General features: G+C 36.6%; 1 protein-coding gene and 1 long non-coding RNA gene across 4 annotated transcripts in view; one reads left to right on the forward strand and one right to left on the reverse strand.

The window, feature by feature from the left end:
• Nucleotides 1-1,196: 1,196 nt before the first annotated feature.
• On the reverse strand, nt 1,197-20,002 carry LOC144235653 (uncharacterized). Of its 2 annotated transcripts, XR_013336283.1 has the most exons (4): nt 19,656-20,002; nt 13,897-13,943; nt 6,753-6,943; nt 1,197-1,316 (listed from the first exon to the last, which is right to left on the reverse strand). It is a non-coding gene; the product is annotated as an uncharacterized LOC144235653 (long non-coding RNA). The 2 variants fall into 2 exon arrangements; XR_013336282.1 differs by lacking the exon at nt 13,897-13,943.
• A 12-nt stretch (nt 20,003-20,014) lies between these two features.
• Nucleotides 20,015-20,369, forward strand: part of BAZ1A (bromodomain adjacent to zinc finger domain 1A) — a 92,929-nt gene continuing 92,574 nt past the window's right edge. Inside the window, exon 1 of one of the 2 annotated variants that reach the window (XM_077769234.1) lies at nt 20,015-20,248. In XM_077769234.1, the coding sequence (XP_077625360.1) occupies nt 20,136-20,248 (113 nt within the window). In that variant the 5' untranslated portion in view covers nt 20,015-20,135. The remainder of the gene's footprint in view (nt 20,249-20,369) is intronic. The other variant, XM_077769235.1, reaches the window with a different exon arrangement.

Genomic DNA, 20,369 nt, shown 5'->3' on the forward strand with positions numbered 1-20,369 from the left:
TAGAACTTTGATGGACTCATATATATCTTTACCTACAGTACTCAAAATTTCTGGGGAATATAGTGTTAGTACAAAGAAAATGTGCAAAATTTATTGAAGATTAATGGATGAAAATTGGTGTCCATATCTCTAATGTCTAATGAGACAACATCTTTCCCCTAATATCTGGTCATTTGTATTTTTTCTTTTATAAGGGTTCTATGTCCTTTGCCCATTTTTCTACTGGGTTTTTTCCTTTTCTTCGTAAGGGCTCTTTATAAAAGATATTAAAACTTTGCCAGTCATAATTATCATAAATATTTCTGTAAGTTTTCCATTAGCTTTCTATTTTTATTTTTAGATCAAAAAATTTATTTTTATATAGTTAAGTGTAGCAAGTGTCTTCTACTTTATTTCTACCTATTGTATAATGCCTAGGTAGTCTTTCTTCACACCAAAGTTATATAATACTTACAAATGTTTTCTCTTAATAGTCGACATTCAAGTCAGAATAATATGGCTTGTATTTTTATGTTTTCTTCTTCATATATATTTATTCCATGTGAAGCTTATTTTGAAAAAAGACATAAGATAGACGTAATTTTTTCCTAAATATTTTGCCAGTTGACTCAATACCATTTTGACTAATCCCATCTTCCCCCAGTGCTTCAAAATTCTATCTTTTTGTATTCTGAATTTTTACCTATTTCTGAACTTTCTCTTTTGCTCCATTGATTTGTCTGTTGCCCTTTCCCTTTTCTTAAAAGGGAACTGTCTTGTCTGTCTCTTAGAAACGGGGGAGGGACAGAGATAGAGGGAGACACAGAATCTGAAGCAGACTCCAGGCTTTGAGCTGTCAGCACAGAGCCCTAATCGGGACTTGAACTCATAAAGTGCGAGATTATGACCTGAGCTGAATTCCGACACTTAACTGAGTCACCCAGACGCCCTTAAAACTTCATTTTTTTTTAATATTTTTTTATTTATTTCTAGGAGAGAGAGAGACAGCGTGAGCAGGGGAGGGTCAGAGAGAGAGGGAGACACAGACTCTGAAACAGGCTTCAGGCTCTGAGCTGGCAGTCAGCACAGAGCCCGCCACGGGGCTCGAACCCACGAACCGCAAGATCATGACCTAAGCGAAAGTCGGACGCTTAACCGACTAAGCCACCCAGGCGCCCCTAAAATTTCATTTTTAAGCTTCCACCTGTGGGCTGTGCAACATTTCAAACATTTTATTTGAAATAATAATAGGCTCACAGGAAGTTGTTTAAAAAAATGTGCAGAGATGTCCCATGTACCCTTCCCCCAGTCTCCTCCAAAGGCAGCATATTCATAACCTGGGTACAGTATCAAAAACAGGAAACGGACATTAGTACAATCCATAGAGCTCATTCAGATTTTATATGCACTTGTGTGTGCATGTGTGTTTGTGTGCATGTGTATAAAGTTCTATGCAATTTTGTCATATGCAAATTAATGTAATCACAACCACAATCAAATAATGAACTGTCCCATCACCACAAAGCTCACACTAATCCCTGTCACCCCCATTCCTAACTCCTGGCAACCCTAAACTAATCTCCATCTTTATAATTCTGTTATATCAAGATTGTTGTATAAATGGAATCACACAGTATATAACCCTTTGAGACTTTTTTTTGCTCAACATAATTCCCTTGAGGTCCATCCAAGTTGTTATACCAGTGGTTTGTTCCTTTTTATTGTTGAGTAATATTTAGTGGTGTGAATGTGCCACAGTTTGTTTAGCCATTCACCTGTTGAAGGATATCTGGGTTGTTTCCAGTTTGGACTTACTACAAATAAAGCTGTTATAGATTTTTGTGTAAACTTAAGTTTTCATTTCTCTAAGATAAATGCCCAGAAGTGCAATTACTAAATGCATTTTTAGTTTTATAAGAAACTGCCAAACTATTTTCCAGAGTGACTGCACCATTCTACATTCCCACCAGCAAGGTATAAGTGATTCAAATTCTCCACTTCTTTGCCAGCATTTATTCTTGTCATTTTTCATTATTTTAGTTAGCCATTCTGATAGGTGTGTGCAAAATATCATTGCGATTTTAATTGCATTTCCCTGATGACTAATGATATTGAACGTCTTTTCATGTGTTTTATCTGTCATCTATCTATCCTCTTCAGTGAAATGTCTGTTCATGTCTTTTGCCCATTTTCCTAACTGGGTTGTTTTTTTAACTGTTGAATTTTGAGAGTTCTTATTATAATACACACACATATATACACACACTACATATATAGTTTAAAAGGTCTGCAAAGGAAAGAAAATCATCAACAAAATGAAAAGGCAACCTACTGAATGAGAGAAAATATTTGTCAATCATATATCTGATAGGTTAATATCCAAAATATTTAGGTGCATCAGGCAGTTTAATGTCCAGCTCTTCTTTTTTTTTTTTAATTTTTTCAAGTTTACTTATTTATTTTGAGAAAGAGAGAGGACAGGGAGAGACAGAGAGAGAGGAAGAGAGAATCTCAAGCACTGTCAGCACAGGCCCCAATGCAGGGCTCAAACTCACAAACCATAAGATCATGACCTGAGCCAAAATCAAGGGTCAAATCCTTAGCTGACTGAGATACCCAGTGCCCCAAGTGTCCTACTCTTGATGTCAGTTTAGGTCTTCAACTCAGGGTCATGAGTTCAAGCCCCACATTGGGCTCCATACTAGGCCTGGAGCCTGCTTTTTAAAAAAAGGAAAAAAAAATTAAAAAGCAAAATATTTAAAGAACTCATATAACTAACAAAAAAATCCAATTAAACAATGAGCAGAAGATATGAAAATTTTCTTTTTCCTTTTTTTTTCAAAGTTTATTTACTTATTTTGAGAAGGGAGTAGAGGAGGGGCAGAGAAAGAGGGAGAGAGAGAATCCCAAACAGGCTCTGTGCCAGTAGCCAGTAGCTCTGTGCCAGTAGCACAGAGCCTGATGCAGGGCTCAATCTTACAATCCATGAGATCATGGATTGTAAGCCAAAATCAAGAGTCAGACACTTAACCGACTGAGCCACCGACCAGCCCCTTATCTTTTCCTAAAAGTTTTATATGTTTTATGTTTTAAATTTAAGTCCATGACCCATTTTGAGTTAATTTTTATATAAGATATGTGTTTTAGGTTGAGTTTTTCTATTTTGCCTGTAGCTGTCCAAGTATTCCAACACCATCTATTCGAAAAAGCTCTCCTTCCTCTATTGACTTGCTTTTGCATCTTTGTCAGAAATCATTTGGGTGTGTTGTCGGGAATATCTGTAGCTCTGTTGCATTCATCTGTGTGTCCACCTGCACTGTTTATTCTTTTTTATTTTTAGGTATTTATGTTTTCCTTCTGGTAAGGTATGGAAAGCGTCTTCATTCCTCTTCTTTTCCAGAAATGTTCTTGCTCTGGTGAATCAGTATAGCCTGGTGGTAAAGAGCTTGTGCTCCAAAAACAAACAGAGGCTTCACCACTCAAGTAGCTATGTGACTTTAGGCAAGCAAACTGAAGTGGAAATGGACTTGTGAGAACTAACTTAAGTGCCATAATATTTGACACATAGTAAACGTATGAGTCTGGTTGTCTAATGTTGTAATAAAAAACCCAAACACTTCTTACTTGAAAGAAATAAACTTACTTCCTGCTCATGTAATAGGCCAGTATGGGTGTTCCTGATAAGGTGACTTCCTTGAGCAATTCTCTTCTAAACTGTGACTCAAGGATGTAAGCTCCTTAATTCTTACTTCCTTTCTTGTAGCTCCACCATCTCTAGGTCTTTGGAGTATTTTCATTTTGTTGGTGGGAAAAGAGAACAGGGAGCAGAGAAGTGGTTATGAGGTTTCCCCACCCCCGCCCCATGCTCCAGAAGTGGCACTTCTTCCCATATTACACTGGTCAGAATTCAGTCACATGGACCCAACTAGCTGCAAGGAAGGCTGGGAAATGTGTTCTGTGTACCCAGGAGTAAAAGTATAAACACATGCTAACACACAGAGCAGCAGTCTCCACCTCAGGAGATGATTAAGAATGCTAGGGCCTAGAATGAGGAGAAGTCTTTATATAGGAAAGGACATTGAGAAGAAACAGAATGATGAGAGTGTGGCAGACACACAGGGATCTAGGGGAAATATTTCAAGCAGAAGTATCAAGGCAAAGGCCCCCTCAGTCTGGACTCTTTTTGAATGGTATCTGTCTTCCATTTTCCAAATGGCGACTGCTGCTGTATGGAAAAGTTATCTTGTAACCAAAATCTTTCTGAACCTCTCTTATTAGTGGTTAATAGTTTTTTTTTTTAGTTGACTTTTAGTTTTCCAGACCATTAGATATCCACACATAATGACAAGTTTCTCTTATTTAAAAATATCTATATCTTGTTCCTTTGTCTTGTCTCATTTCTTAGCTATCTTCCTGAACAGATATAAATAATAAGCAACAATAGTGGGAATTTTTTATTGTTCCTGATTTTGATGAAAATGTAACTGAAGTTTTAACGTTAAGTTTGACATTTGCTGCTTATGTTTCATTGTGGCTTTATTTATACTTTTGTTTTTTTACAAACCTGGAACAAACATTGCATTTTATCAAGTTCTCTTTTATTCTGTCTCACAGTGATCTTGGATTTTTACTCTTTTGATGCGTATATGGGGTGAAACTTAACGGTCTCTTCTTGTTTAACCTTCTATACATTCTCAGAATAAGCCCTTCTTGGTTAGGGTGTATTATTCTGTTAATATACTACTGGATTTGATTGCTCATATTTCATTTAGGATTTTTTGCATCAGTTTTCATAAATGATACTGGTCTATTTTTCTTTTTTTATATACTAGGTATCTCAGATTTTGTTCTCAGGGTTACGCTAACTTTGCAAAATGAATAATAAGGCTCTCCATAGTGTTCTGTTTTCTAGAATGGGTTGGATATTATGGATTATGTGTGCCTTAAAGTTATGAACCTGGAATCCATCTTCACTCTTAAAGGCTAAGGAAACTTTGTTTCTTAAGGCTTTATGGGCCAAATGGAAATTTAAAAGCCCAGCATTCAAAGGCATTTGCTTTCTGCAAAAGCCTATTGTTCCTCTTGCATGATTAATTATCCCTAACTATTGTAGAGATGTCTTGCAATTCTTTTCATGTGATAGAGCAGAATTTACCAAAAGCTTCAATAAACTGACATGGAGGGGAAATGAAACTCTTCTATATTTGTGAATTTCCCATATATGATCACCCAGTGGTTAGCTGCCCCTCCGGTTTCAGCCCCCACTGCAGCTTCACTTTTAGACTATGGGGAGGCTTACAATGTCTCCCAAAAATATTCTTTCTGGTTATGAGACTCTCAGCTGCTACCAAAAACCACTAGAAACTGATTAAAGTCCATTCTTTGAGCTCAAGCCTCCTTGATCCTGAGGCCTAGAAAGAAATGTAATAAAGCAGAGTCCCTCCGGTTCCAGCCTCCTTGTCCTTTTAGACTCCACAAAACCTACACGTTATATTTTGAAACATAAATTTCTCCAAAGGCTACTGAGAAAATAATATTCTTCCTCTATCTGCTGGCCTCAAGCTCAATCCATAGAAACAATGACTCTCTGTTGCTGTACAGCAGCTTTTGGTCTTTTCTTGTCTTGCTCAGGGAGTCCAGGAACAAAATTAAGGAGCTTTGATAGCTGTTCTTTGTCCCTCTTCCACCTAACAAAATTCATTTTGTTTATTTTAACCACTTAATATCAAAATCCTTTAAAATGTGAAGAGCATATATCCCCAGAGAACAAATTGAAATGGCCATAAACAGATAAAAAGATAACTAACCTCATTAAGCAATCAGGAAAATGCAAACTTAAGCTACAATGAGGTATTACTACATCGCCACCAGAATGGCTAAGAAGAAAGGCAATATGAGTTTTAGTGAGAATGGACAGTTACTGGAACTTACATAGTGCTGTGGGTGGGCGTAGCAATTTGTATGACCACTTTGGAAGACCATTTGACTATTAAAGCTAAAAATGTGTATATACTAAGACAACAATTCTATGACTATCTATACATTCCCATGTCCCAAGAAGCATGTACAGGAGTATTCATAGGCAAAAACTGCAAATAATCCAATGTTAACCAACAGAAAAAAAAATGGATGAATTATGATGAATGCATAAGATAAAATACCACAATGTAATGAAAATGAATAAACTACAGCTATGTGTAGCATCATAGATGAATCTAATAAACATAGGGTATAGACTACGTTCTCTTTCTTTACCTTGGTGGCGTTTTTTGTAAAAATTCCGTAGTCTGTATATTTATTTTGTGTACTGTTCAGTGTATTTCACAATGGAAAGGTTTAAAGTGTGTGTATATGTGTACACATATATACAGTATACACATTCTCAGACTTCCTGAATAGTATATTGAACATAATTTTATCTTAATAATTTAGAGGCACTATAATAAACACTGTTATTATGGAACTGGAATACAATTGATTATGTGTGACTTTTTGTGCTAACTTTAAATGACTCCAAATCCAGGCTTTTAAAATTCTTATGTGCTTCTGAGTGTGTATCTTGAGTCAGAAGTGGTTCTAATCATCTTCTGAGTGGTAGAAATTGTGTCTGACTTTTATGTCAGTTGTAGTTATCTCTACTTTCCAGTGAAATACATGATGCAATGAAGATGAATATGTATTGTCTTGCTTGTATTAGAAAGATCTCAAAAATACGAAGAGACAAAATTCTTCTAGATGATTTCCAGAAGAAATTAACCAGTTTTATGACTTACCCAGTGTATCACTGTGGTGACATTATTCACAGGAGAAGGTCTTCTTCTGAAAGATACTTTTATGGATGCAGAAACACCATTCGTTTAAAGCCAGCATAATGTGACTTCTCAGAAATCAAGGGGGGAGTTTCTAGGAGTGGTCAGCCTCATTAAATGTAGACAAATCCAGAGGTATGAGGACTGCAAACAACCTGTGGAAGGAAAACCAGGTAGCAGAGGGTTAGAGAGAGTGAGTGTAGTGGAATTTGGGGTATGGTGTGGAGCAAGAAAAAAGAATGGAAGTAAGACAAGTAGAGACATTTTTCAAGACGAGACCTGTGTATATTTAATGTAGTTGAATGGATCCAGTGGAAGAGGCCATAATTGATTAAGCCAGGCTTCAAAGGAGATTTATGATAAAGTTAATAAATTAACAACCTAAGTACAAGGATTAATCTTGTGAATGTAAAAAAAAGAGAGAGAGAGAGAGAATGTGTGTGTGTGTGTGTGCGTGTGTGTGTGTAGGTCTGTGGGAAGAGAGAAGACAGAGGAGTTGTCAGCTAATGAGTGTAAACACCAAGAGTGTAGGGATCTCCTGTTTTCATCCCTAATGTAGCCCATGTCTCTAAAACAGTGGCTGGCATATAGAAAGCACTAAGAAATATTTGTTGGATGAATAGACTTTGAAACCTAATCAATCTCAGTTCAAATCCTAGCTCTTCCTCCTGCATACTGTGGGAAGCTGAGCAATTTCTTTACTCTGCTAAACCTCAGCCTTATTATCTATAAAATGAGAATAACAGTATAGAATGTATTTCTAGACATGTTTGTAACACAGACCTTTACTCTGAGCCATTATGACTTTCTTATACTTAAATACTAAGCTCAGTGCTTTATACCAAGCAGTTGCTCTCTGAATGATGTTTTAATTGAATTCTTATACTTAACTGTAAGGAATAAACTTGCATTACTGCACATCACAATCTTAAATTTTTTTTTTGATATATTCTAGCTGTGGGACCTTAATTTTGTTAGGATAACATAAGAGACATATTTTTGCAAAATTATAAAAATAACTTTTTCTGAAAGTTGGTTATTAAAATTAATTTAATTTAATTAAACTAAGTCACCACAGACTTGATTCTGGCTCAGTCTGATCTCACAGTTTGTGATACTGAACCCCACATCGGTCTCTGCACTGACGGTGCAGAGCCTGTTTGGGATTCTCTCTCTCCCTCTCTCTCTCCCCTGCTTGTGCACGCTCTCTCAAAATAAAAAGATAAAATTTTAAAAAATTCTTTAAAAATGTAAGTTTTAAAATATTTCGTTCTTTAGCTCTTAGGTTCAAATGCATAGCATCACATTCTGGCACATCAGGTTCTCTAACTTCACCAATTAGGAAGGCAGCTATAGTAGAACAGGGCTATGAGGTAACTTTTTAGGATAGAAAGAGAAATGTGGGTGTATATATAGGAGGGAAGGCATTGTCAACTTTCCTGCTAGAAAATTCTAAAACACAAATAACTTGTCTGAAGATTGATTATATATCTAAATTAATAATGAAAAAACTAGTGTTCTCATGGTGCCTTCTAAGTTTAAAGCTTGACTGCCCGCTTCTCATGTGAACATCTACACTTGTTGCCATAGGGATTGACCTAGACTTACTTATGGCCTTAAATGAGTGTAATTGCTATTGTTATAGACATCAGAAAAATCCTGACTTGTGATGAAAAGAGATAACCATTACATGACAACTCTAAGTGCGTTTTCAATTTTAACTCCTTGGAAACAGGTAATGGTAGAGTAGTATTTTATCTATTGTTTCTCGGAAGTTAGCATTCCAAATCTCACAACCATTACTTGATTAGTTATAGTTGAAACATGTTATGATTAATTTACTATATGCTTTTTGCCCTAGAGAAACTTACATTTTCTGACATAAACATATAGGACATACTAATACAAATAGCTCTAGCAAGAATTCAAACCACTATCAAGACTACATGCAGTTATAAAGTTTGTTAGTAGCACCAAAAAAAAAAAAAAAAATGTAATAAGGTGGTAGCTCTGAGGAAACCAAAGTGAAAGAAAATGTTTTTCTAAAGATAAGGTGGAATTGACTATATTAGCAGGCCAGAAGAAAGGAGCAAGTAAGGGGCTCAGTCGCTTAAGCATCTGACTTCAGTTCAGGTCATGATCTCGTGGTATGAGTTTGAGCCCCGCATTGGGCCCTGTGCTGACAGCCTAGAGCCTGGAGCCTGCTTCAGATTTTGTGTCTCCCTCTCTTTCTGCCCCTCCCATGCTCACACTGTCTGTTTGTCTCTCTCTCTCAAAAATAAAGAAACATTTTTTTTAAAAATTGAAAGAAAAAAAAAAGAAGTGAAGTGGGGAGATCTTGAGAAGGAAGTCATGGAATAAGGTCTTAGAAGTTGAAAGAAATGTGATCAAAGGCACAGAGATAGTTTTGTAAAGGAGAAGACAATGGGGAAAAAAAGGGTGGGACGAAAATAGATGAAAATTTGGGTTGAAGAGCACCCAAGTGGCTCAGTCAGTTAAGTGTCTGACTCTTGGTTTTGGCTCAGGTCATGGTCTCACTCTTTGTGAGTTTGAGCCCTTCCTTGCGCTCTGTGCTGACAACGTGGAGCCTGTTTGGGATTCTCTCTCCTTGGCTCTCTGCTCCTCCCCCTGCTTGTGCTTGCTTACTCAATCTCTCACTCTCAAAAATAAATACATAAATAAATAAACATAAAGAAAAAGGAAAGAAAATTTGGATTGAAAACAGAAGTCATATGGAATGGCCCAGATTTAAATTAGGAGGCAAGGCGAGTGCCAAGAGCAAGATAAAGCTAAGATCAGGTTGGAGGCTTGAGAAAAATGAAAAGAGGCTTAGAAAGACTATTGTAGAGTGTTCAATAGAATATCAACAAGAGATGACTTAAAAGGAATTTAGTGTGTCTGAGAAGGCTCCTAAGATCAAAGACCACATTCTGTAATACCTTGCAATGACAGGAAGAAGCAACAGAAAGAGCAAACGTTGGGGTTTACTCATGGTGGGACAGTGAGATATTTCTGAGCGCTAGTGAGTGTCTTGGGCATCTTGGTACTTCGCCTCGGTACTCGAATAGAGGAAATAACATCAAGAGATTTATTTATTTAGCAAATATTATTTACATATGAATATTTTCATGCAAATATTATACAGTAGCCCCCCGCCCCCTTATTCACAGGGAATATGTTCCAAGACCCCCAGTGGATGCCAGAAAATGTGGATAGCACTGAACCCTATATATACTATGTTTTTTTATCCTTTACCTGCATACCTGTGATAAAGTTTAATTTCTAAATTAGGCACAGTAAGAGATTAACAGCAATAAGTAATAATAAAATAGAACAATTACAATAAAAGTTATGTGTTTGTGGTCTCTCTCCCTCAAAATCTCTTATTATACTGTACTCACCCTTCTTGTAATGATGTGAAAAGTTAAAATGCCTACTTGATGAGATGAGGTGAGATGAATGACCTACGTGTTATGACTTGGTGTTAGGCAACTGATGATTTATCAGAAGAAGAATCATCAGCTTCTGGACCATGGTCGACTCTGGGCAACTGAAACCCCAGAAAGCAAAACTGCAGATAAGAGGGAGTACTGTGTCCATCAACCTCAGTAGCTTTTATTATCCTATATCTGGAAACAGTTCCTTGATCTATAGCCTCAATCCTGATTTCTCTTTTGATTTCAGAGCCCAGTCTTCCCCCATAGGGCATCTCTGCTTTAATGTTCCATGTCTAAAATTAAATACTTTATCTTCCTCCCAAACCTATTTTTCTACCTGCTTACTCCATTTCTGTTAATGATGTTGATACCTTTCTAGTCTCCCAGGTCTGACATTTGAGTCATCTCTGACTTTTCGTCTCCCTTCCTTAATGTGTCATCAAGTATTGTCCTTAAATACTTCCACTGAGATATTTCTCCTGGCTTTTCTTCCTTTCCTTTGCCAAGGTAATAATTCAGACTGTAGTCATTCCATAGTGATTCTGTGCCTTCTCAATGGTTTCCCTGCCTCTAGGCGCTACTCAATCCAATCAGTCTTACATACCACACCCAGATTAATCTTTATAAAAGGTCAATTTGATGAGTCATTCCTCATCTCAAAAACCTTCAAGGAGCTATGGTAGACTAAGTCCCTAAGGAAACAAGAAGACCCTAGAAGACAATATATTCCAATGAGAAAGGGGTAGTTTATACAGTCAGGAAGAGATGTTGATTTTGAGAAGGCTTCTCTCAAGAGTATGAGAGAAGAGAATGGATGCAAGAAAGATGAGATACATCAGGGTTTAGGAAATAGGTTGAGGAGGAAGAGGTGATGCCAAGGAGATTCAGGGAAGTTAGAGCAGTTGGAGGAGAGCTAGGGGAGAGTGTGTCACAGAGGCCAAGATAAAAGAGGATGGCAAGTAACAGAGTGATAAGGTGGACTCCTTCCTGGCAAGAGTCCATTGGATTTGGCAATTAGAGTGTCAGAATTAAGAACAATGTTAGGGGACTATAGGGACACAATCGAGGGTTGAGAAATAAAGAAATAGAAATAAGGAGCATAGGTTTCCTTTTTTAAATGTTGGGTAAGAAGAGAAGAGAAGCAATGCTAAAGATAAAGAGAGATGAACTTTAAAATTCCCCCCCAAGGAAAGAGACTTGCACCACATTATAGCCTAAGGTTAGAGATTTCAGTGGTGAAGGAGAGCTTGGTATTAGATAGAGGAAAGATGACTGACTGAGGGAGATCCCCAAGGAGGTCTGAGGAGATCCACTCTAATGAGAAAAAAGCCTTTGTCCACTTATAATCATCCTCTTGCTATAGACATGCTAATTCTGACTGTATGTATGTTATGGTTGTATATGGTTAAGGTAATGACGCATTATGGAATGACTACATGAGTTTTTGCAACTTGAAGGGGTAGAACTGGATGAATCATTTTAGAAAATGTAAGGAGTTGCTAATAACTCTAGCTTGAACATGCTAAGTCATTCATTAAAGTTCAAAGGTATCATTCACTATTGCCATGGAAATCAGCGGAGGACTAAGAATATTTTCAGACTGAAAAGTGGGTGTGTTCATTTCCTACTGTTGCTCTAACAAATTACCAGAAATTTTGTGACAGGTCAGAAATCCAACACAGGTCTTATTGGGCAAAAACATAGGCGTAGGTGGGCTAGGTTCCTTTCTGGAAGCCTCTAGGGGAACATTTGTTCCCTTGCCGCTTCCAGTTTCCAGAGAGTATGGAATTCCTTGGTTTGTGGCCCCCATTCTCCATTCCAAACCAGCAAAATTTCTCTAACCTGTCTTCAGTTATGTCATCTATCTCTGACCACACTCACAAAAACTTCTTCACTTTTAAGGACTCCAGTGATTTGATTGGGCCCACCTAGATAATCCAGATATCTAGATTCTTAGGTATCTCCCCATCTCAAGATCCTTAACCTTAATCACATCTGCAAATTTCTTTTGCCTTGTAAGATGACACATTTCACAGGTTCTCAGGAGTAAATACGCCGTGGGCATCTTTGGGGGCTGTCGTTCTACCTATGACAGTGGAACTGAGAATGAGATCTTCATTTTAAGAGGAAAGTTTGAAATGGGAAAAAGAAAGATATTTAGTGTTTGTGTTTTATACTTGAAATAAGCAAATGCTTACTCTGGTAGATGAACTGGTTTCTGGATGTAAGGTATGTAGTGTCTAGATGCTAAGAAGTTATTGAGAAGCAGTTTTCTGGTAGCCTAGAGTGAAAGTTCAGTTGTGCTAAGGAAAAAAGAGGTGGATCTTTTGACCTAAACATTTAGACTAGAGAAAATAAGGTAGTACCATGTCTTCTGGGTCCTAGGCATGATGATGGCAACAGAAATAAAAGCGGGGAAACGCTAAATGTTTTAGTTCATAGGTACCTGTAGCATTGGCATATGTTCTAGCAGGCTTTCTTAGATTAGAATTTAGTGATCTGTTCAGAACTGGATTCTGAATTTTAACTGTCTTAAAGACTTTATTTTATTTTATTTTTATTTTGAGAGACAGGAAGAGAGTATGAGTGGGGGAGCATCAGCGAGAGAAAAAGAGAGAGAATCCTAAGCAGGCCCCACGCCTAGCATGGAGCCTGACATGGGCTAAATCTCATGATCGTCAGATCATGACCTGAGCCAAAATCAAGAGTCAGACACTTAACTGACTGAGCCACCCAGGCATCCTTGAATTTTGACTGTCTTAATTCTCTCTGTTCATCCATAATTGCCAGGTAGTCTATGGATACATGAAATATGGGGTTAGTTATTGGTGTCAAACTTGCAGTATTTACAATGCTAATACCATGATTCAACCACATGAAGTAGTGGTTAGAAAAAGATATGCTCCTAAATTTAAAAAAAGATATGGTCCTAATAATAAATAGAGTATTACAAATATTAATTATTTAAATATTATAAGAAATAATATGACAAAAATGAAAGATCATAATACTTTTCTATTTAGTTTTTGAGTGCCTGNGAGGAGCAAAATATATTCCAGTAGTTTCTACTCCAGTATTAACAAAAATTAGTCAGTAAATGAGATAGCAAATATTAGTGCAACTTTTATCTGATAACTACTACGGATAAACTAAAACTTAAAAATTAGTTTTGCAGTTGATAAAAATCAGGAAAAGAACCCTGTATTTCACATTTTAAAATCTTCTAGTTGTTCCTTATATCTTTTTAAAACCAATAATAAACTATTTGACTGAATATAGTATGATTTGGTCTGTAAATTGGTATATAACTAATTATTAACATAAACAATCTAGAGAGACTACTTGGTAACATGTAATCTAAATTCTATCTCCAGGTTTGGGGTACCTGGGTAGCTTAGTCAGTTACGCTTCCCATTTCAGCTCAGATCATGATCTTGCAGTCCGTGAGTGAATTCAAGCCCTGTGTTGGGCTCTGTGCTGACAGCTCAGAGACTGGATCCTGCTTTGGATTCTGCGTCTCCATCTCTCTCTGCCCCTCCCCTGCTCATGCTCTGTCTCTGTCTCTGTCTCTCTGTCTCTCTCTCTCTCAAAAATAAATAAACATTAAAAAAATTAAAGAATAAGTATAGATAGATAAATAGATAAATAAATAAATATAAATAAAATTATACCTCCAGGTTAAGATGAAAGCAGCATCCATCCCACCGTATTTCTTTCACTGTAATCAAATTAAATTTGTATTTTATATATCCATCTAACAAAAATGTGCCCAACTCCTGTTGTGGGAAAGGCACTGTTCTAGGCCCTGTAAAATATTTAACACAGACATTTCAACTTTTATTTGCAGTTCAAAACTTATTTCCAATTGTGAGTGAAATACTTTATTACATCAGCTATCTGTCCTGACCGGTCTCTTTACCATCTAATCTGTGTATCTCACAAATTTTTATTCATCTTTCTACTGGGAAAAGTCTCCCTTTCTTTTATCCCTGTCCACCAGCAAATCTTTTCCCAGAGGAAACCAGTGTGTTATTTTTCTGTATATCCATCCAGATGCATTTTATGTATCAAGCAAATGCACATACATATATAACTCCCCATACATATTTTTAGCTATCTTTTTAAAAATTTGTTTTAATGTTTGTTTATTTTTGAAATTGAGAGAGAGAGGGAGAAAGAGAGAGAGCATGAGCAGGGGAGGGGCAGAGAGAAAGGGAGACACAATCTGAAGCAGGCTCCAGGCTGAGCTGTCAGCATAGAGCCCCAAATGGGGCTCGAATTCATGGGCTGCCAGATCATGACCTGAGCTGAAGTTGGACACTTAACCGACTGAGACACCCAGATGCCCCATATTTTTAGGCATCTTGTCTTCTTTTTTCAACTTCCTCATTTTTTCTTATGTCTGCATACTATTCCATTGTGTGGACACATCATTTATTTAATTATGGACATTTCCATTAAAGTATTTAATTTTAATATTGGACTATTCCTAACAAAGACAAATAGTCTTGTACTCAAATATATTTGTGGGTATCTTACTAGAGGATGGAACTTCTATGTGTATTTGTAATTTTGAATAAATACTGTCAACTTGCCCTTCATAGAGGTTGTGCCTATTTCCCCATAGACTTAAACAAATGATGGTGATCTTTGCAAATAATAAGGATGAAAAATGTTATCCTTAAAAATATAGTTTTAATTTGCATTTCTTTTATTATGAGTGAAGTTGAGAATCATTTTATGTGTTTCAAAGCCATTTATATTTCCTTTTCTGTTTCTCTTGGGTTGTTGTGATTTGTAATTATTTATACAATAGTGCAACAGGAATTTATATATTTATATGTTATATATATAATTTATATATTAGGGAAATTAGCCTTTGTCAGTGAGTTGCAAATCTGCATTTTTCCCAGTTTGATAATTGTCCTACAACTTTGTAGTAGCTTTTGTCATGAAAAAATGTTTAATGTTTAGTTCACAGAACTATTTTTATAGATGGGCTTTGTATTATACTTAGGCTTTCCCCACTCTGAGATAATTTTAAAAATTCCTCATGGATTCCTCTAGTACTTTTATTATTAACATACATTCTTCGTCATTATAACTTCTAAATTGTTTAGTGCATAGGATCAAATTCCCTGTTTCAATCTATATCTGAGTTAGATTACCAAATCAACCCCATGAAATATAGAATAGTAAGTAGTAAGAAGCATGGATTTTGGAGTTGATAATTTGGGTTTTTCTGCTTGTGGGCCATGTGATCTTGGGTATGCTCCTTAATTAACCTATGTGAGCTTCAACAGCTTCATCTGTAAAATGGAAATAATAAATAGTACTTAGTTTGTAGTGAGAATTGGGAGATGATTCATTTAAAGCCTTTATTTAGCACAGTGCTTCACAAGCTGGAATCATTCATTAAATGTAAACTATTGTGATAATGATGATGGTCATAGACTATTCCTTCAAATGCCACTACCATCCCATAATTCACGGCTTTAACCACAAGGGGTTGAATTAAAAAAATGCATCCCAAATTTGCCAACACTACCACTTTAATGTCAAGAATCCAGTCTCCTCTGAGCATAGTTAGCCTGGGCAGTACATGAGAATGACCTGAGTAGGTTTTTCAGTTCCAGATGCCTAGGTTCCTACCTCTAGATATTGTTTTAACTGGTCTGGGCTATGGATCAGGCATCAGTATTTTTCAAAAACCCCTCTGGTGATTTCAGTGGGCAGCTAAGGTTTAGAACCATTAACCTAACACTGGGCCAGTGGCTTCAGATATTAAGGAAAATATATTTATTGCTTCTAAGGAACAATATATAGAAATTGTTTATAAGTCAGATGCCATGAATTAGTTAGGGAGATATTAAAAAGAGAACATAGAAGAGTTGAGACTGATGTCAGGTATAGATATTGAGGAAAGGAGTTACAAAGTTGAAGATATTCCTTGCCTGTACATCTAGGACATCTTTCTCAGAAGAGCTCATGGCAGGTATATTTCAAGTACTTTTATTAACTGCTCCTTAGAGGAAAGGGATATAAAGTGTTTATATATGTTAGATGTGTTAACCGAAGCATGGAAATAGGACTCATCAGCTCTTCAAACTTAAGATTATCGTTATCCCCATTCTCAGAAATAAATGCCTATAATTCTCAAAAATAAATTATTATTTCTGATCATGAGTAATGTATCTTATCCCCTTACACAATTTTAACAGTTTGGGAAAGACTTGGAATGGTATTTTAGCTCATTTATAGATGCAGTGTGAGATGGGTATACAAGGAAATTGGATATTATTGGATCCAAGGTAAACAGCAGTGCGGTCTAAGGAGACTGGACCAGGAGTCAAGAGGCCTAGATTTCAGTTCCTGAATTTAAGTTTCCTCAGCTGCAAAATGAGTGAATTAAAGGTTCTCAAAGGTTTCTTTAAGCTCTAAGTAATTACTATCATCAAACCACCTAAGTAACCCCTTTCTTAATCAGTTAGTAGGAGACAGGAAAAGACGGGAAAAGCTCAAGCTTTTAAAAAATACATATTCTATAGATTTGTTTTTATATACATAAGGCAGTATGCTTTCTCAAATATTAAACTATGTCTTGAAGATATTAGACTAATATACGTCCTGCCTAACTAGCATATTTACATTTTACATGTAAGTGGAGGCAATTTGTGTCTTCACCCAGAGGGGTAACTAATGGAGGGTAGGGGATTGCATCTTGAGACCCAGGAGGAAGTGTTGGAACACCAGAGCTTTCTGGTGTCTTTCAAATCATGCCCTGTGGATAACTTCATTTGGGACAGATCATGAGTCTTCCTTCTATATTTTCTTCTAATCTTTTCTACTTCTCTTTTTGCATTATATTACCCATGATCATTAGGACTTCCACAACTCTTGTTTTTGTTGTCTTTACAACATCTCTTCCCTACAAGACTGTACATTTTTTTAAGGCCCGGTTACAATTATAGTGTATCAAATGAGGTAGCAGTGTCTTAACACATACGAAAAGCCTGATAAATATTTATTTAAATTGCTAAAAAATGAAGTGATTTTAATTTCATTGTTTTCTCTTTTCCCTACCTTTTTTACATGATACTTTAATTTTCATAGTCTCCTTTACAATATTTTCAAATGTTTTTTACACCAAATCTTATTTCATGACATTATTCTTAACTACTTCCTGAACACAGCAATAAGCTTTTCATTCTCAAAAGCCTAGAGATAGTAATTAACAAATAAAGTAATAATTTAATAAAGTAGTGATTAATAAAGATATCAAAATATGAAATAAGTACATTAGGTAAGCTTTCAATAGTAAATGTGTAGGATAACTTTAAAAGGTATTATCTTGAGGTATTTAAGATATGCTATCAATTTGATCAAGTATGATAACTACATCAAAACTAAACTAGGGGCACCTGGGTGGCTCAGTTGGTTTAGTGTCAGACTCTTGATCTCAGCTCGGGTTTTGCTCTCAGGATCTTGAGTTTAAGCCCCAAACTGGGCTTTGCGCTGTTTGAAGCCTACTTAAAAAAACAAAAGAATCCCACAAAACTAATACGTTAATTATAACTCACTAAACTTAATTATTGTGAATTAACAATGAACAACTATATAACATTTATTAAACGTGACAAATCATTAAAATAAGTTCTATGTGTGTAATTCAGAGAACTGAGTTATATAGGATGATGGTACTGAAATCTGAGTATGGTAGAAGGGTACTACTATTTTCTATTTTAATAAAGTAGAATAAAATTTCAATTTTAAGTTAGTTCTAAAAAGAATCCAATTGTTTAAAAATTTGCATTTAATAAAAATAAAGTTGACATTTTTTCTCATGATTTTAAGAAAATTTTAACACCTTATCAAATAGTGAGCTCTAAGACCCCAGGTGATGTGTGCAAGTGTTGAATCATTATATTTTACACCTGAAACTAAAGTTACAGTGTGTGCTAACTGGAATTTATATAAAAACTTAAAAAATTCATGAGCTCTAAGAAATATAAATAATATATGGGGCACCTGGGTGGCTCAGCCAGCTAAGCATCTGACTTCAGCTCAGGTCATGGTCTCAGGGTCAGTGAGTTCGAGCCCCACATCCGGTTCTGTGCTGACCGCTCAGACCCTGCTTGGGATTCTGTTTCTCCCTCCCTCTCTCTGTTCTGCTCACGCTCTCTCTCTGTCTCTCAAAAATGAATAAAAGTTAAAAAAAAAAAAAAGAAATGTAAATATATAATCACAGAAATTTTCCTCTGTTTTTAGCTTAACAGTTAAGTTGGGACTTTGAATTGTGAGAGTGATGCTTCATTAACAGTTGTAAATTTATCCATACTCCTTGTTCCCCTGTTGAGATTACCTTTGTGGGATCTAAACTTTTCACCTGGAAAATTAAATGCTTTCTAGGTAGAGAATTCAAAATTGTTACTCAAGTACTAGGTGGAGGTCAGTTAAAATGTTTGAATGCGTATTTTTTGAAGAGCTTATCCAGACTAAAGAGAACACTTCCAACCCCCTGTGACTTCTATATTTGCGCAGTAAGGTGCATCAATTTTATTAATGACTTTTAAAACACTCAAAGCATATTGTGTCTCTCACAAAATTTTATTTTGCTAGCTGCCATAAAAGTATATTGAAAGAAGTAAAAAAATTCTAACTCTTTCCATTTGAATAGATTCCTTACATTTCCTGCTCTAACATACTCATGTACTTAATTTGAAGATATAAAGATGATCCCACATTGTTTCTATAACTATGATCATTTCGCATTATTGGTACTTAGTTATGTTCTTTGTTGAACGACTGTTCTTCAAACTTGCTTTTAGACTTATTCTTACATGTTAAACCGCATATAAGCAAATGTCAAGGGCAGTAGCAGAAAAAAGACCATTTAAAACAAAGCTGGCAAACACTTGGGAGTTATTTGTAGTTTCAAAAATTCTTTTTAATTCAAAAGTCACATGTATTATGTGCATTAAAATTAGTTTTACAAGGGGAAATTTTGAATATGGGAAAGTTGCTTTCAGGTAAATTTCACTCGCAAATCCATAATCTTTAAAATTCTGTATGACTGAATTAAATATTGATACTTTACAAAATATTTTCAGCGGCGCATTACAAATACTACTTTTTAAAGGTGTGTTTTTTAGTTTTAAATATACACAGGCATGATGACATTTTCTAACACATACTTTTTTGGTCTTTTCCTCTGCTCTTTGACTGAACTGCCCTCTTTAAATATTAAAGAGAGCTGCTGTCAAGAAAAGGTATTTTCTTTCCAAGAAGGATGTTTACACAAGCAAAATATTGTTTTAGACATGAAGATTCTAATTTTGAAGAACACATCAAAATAGTTAATATTTTTTATTCCTCATTTCTCTTCCTATCTAAAATAAAAGTTAAATCTTAACTGGAATCCTTTGCCCACCGTGAAACCAAGCGAGGGTGCCAGACTTGAAGATGAAGGCTTTACTTTGTTAGCCATGTGTTTATGAAACCCCAGCGCCTTCCCTAGATCTCTTGGCCGATAATCTCAAACATGGAGGATGCTTCTGATTCTACACAAGGGGTTGCTCCATTAATTAATAATGTAGCTCTCCCAGGCTCTCCGCCGTCTCTTCCTGTATCAGTGACAGGCTGTAAAAGTCATCGAGTAGCCAATAAAAAGGTAGAAGCGAGAAGTGAAAAGCTCCTCCCAACAGCTCTTCCTCCTTCTGAGCCGAAAGTAGATCAGAAACTTCCCAGGAGCTCCGAGAGGCGGGGAAGTGGCGGTGGGNCGCGCGGACCGGCCCACGCCGCCGCCGAGCGCTCCGCACCTTACCGGCTTTCCTTTCCCTCCAATTTTGATAGGGAAGCGGGGCCGACGCGGGCGGCAGAGGGTCCGGGCGAGCCCGCGGGCGGACAGGAGATGCCGCTGCTACACCGAAAGCCGTTTGTGAGACAGAAGCCGCCCGCGGACCTGCGGCCGGACGAGGAAGTTTTCTACTGTAAAGTCACCAACGAGATCTTCCGCCACTACGAGTAAGGGCCGGGCCGGGCGCGGGGGGTGCAAGGGAGTGTGGGGACTCCCTCCCCAGCGTCCTTTTGTCTCTTCTTTTCCTCGCTTTGGGCTTCTGGCTGGGCGACTTGAAAGTGACGGCTG

Source organism: Crocuta crocuta, unplaced genomic scaffold (assembly GCF_008692635.1).
Source record: "Crocuta crocuta isolate KB4526 unplaced genomic scaffold, BGI_CrCroc_1.0 scaffold65, whole genome shotgun sequence".
Lineage (NCBI taxonomy): Eukaryota > Metazoa > Chordata > Mammalia > Carnivora > Hyaenidae > Crocuta > Crocuta crocuta.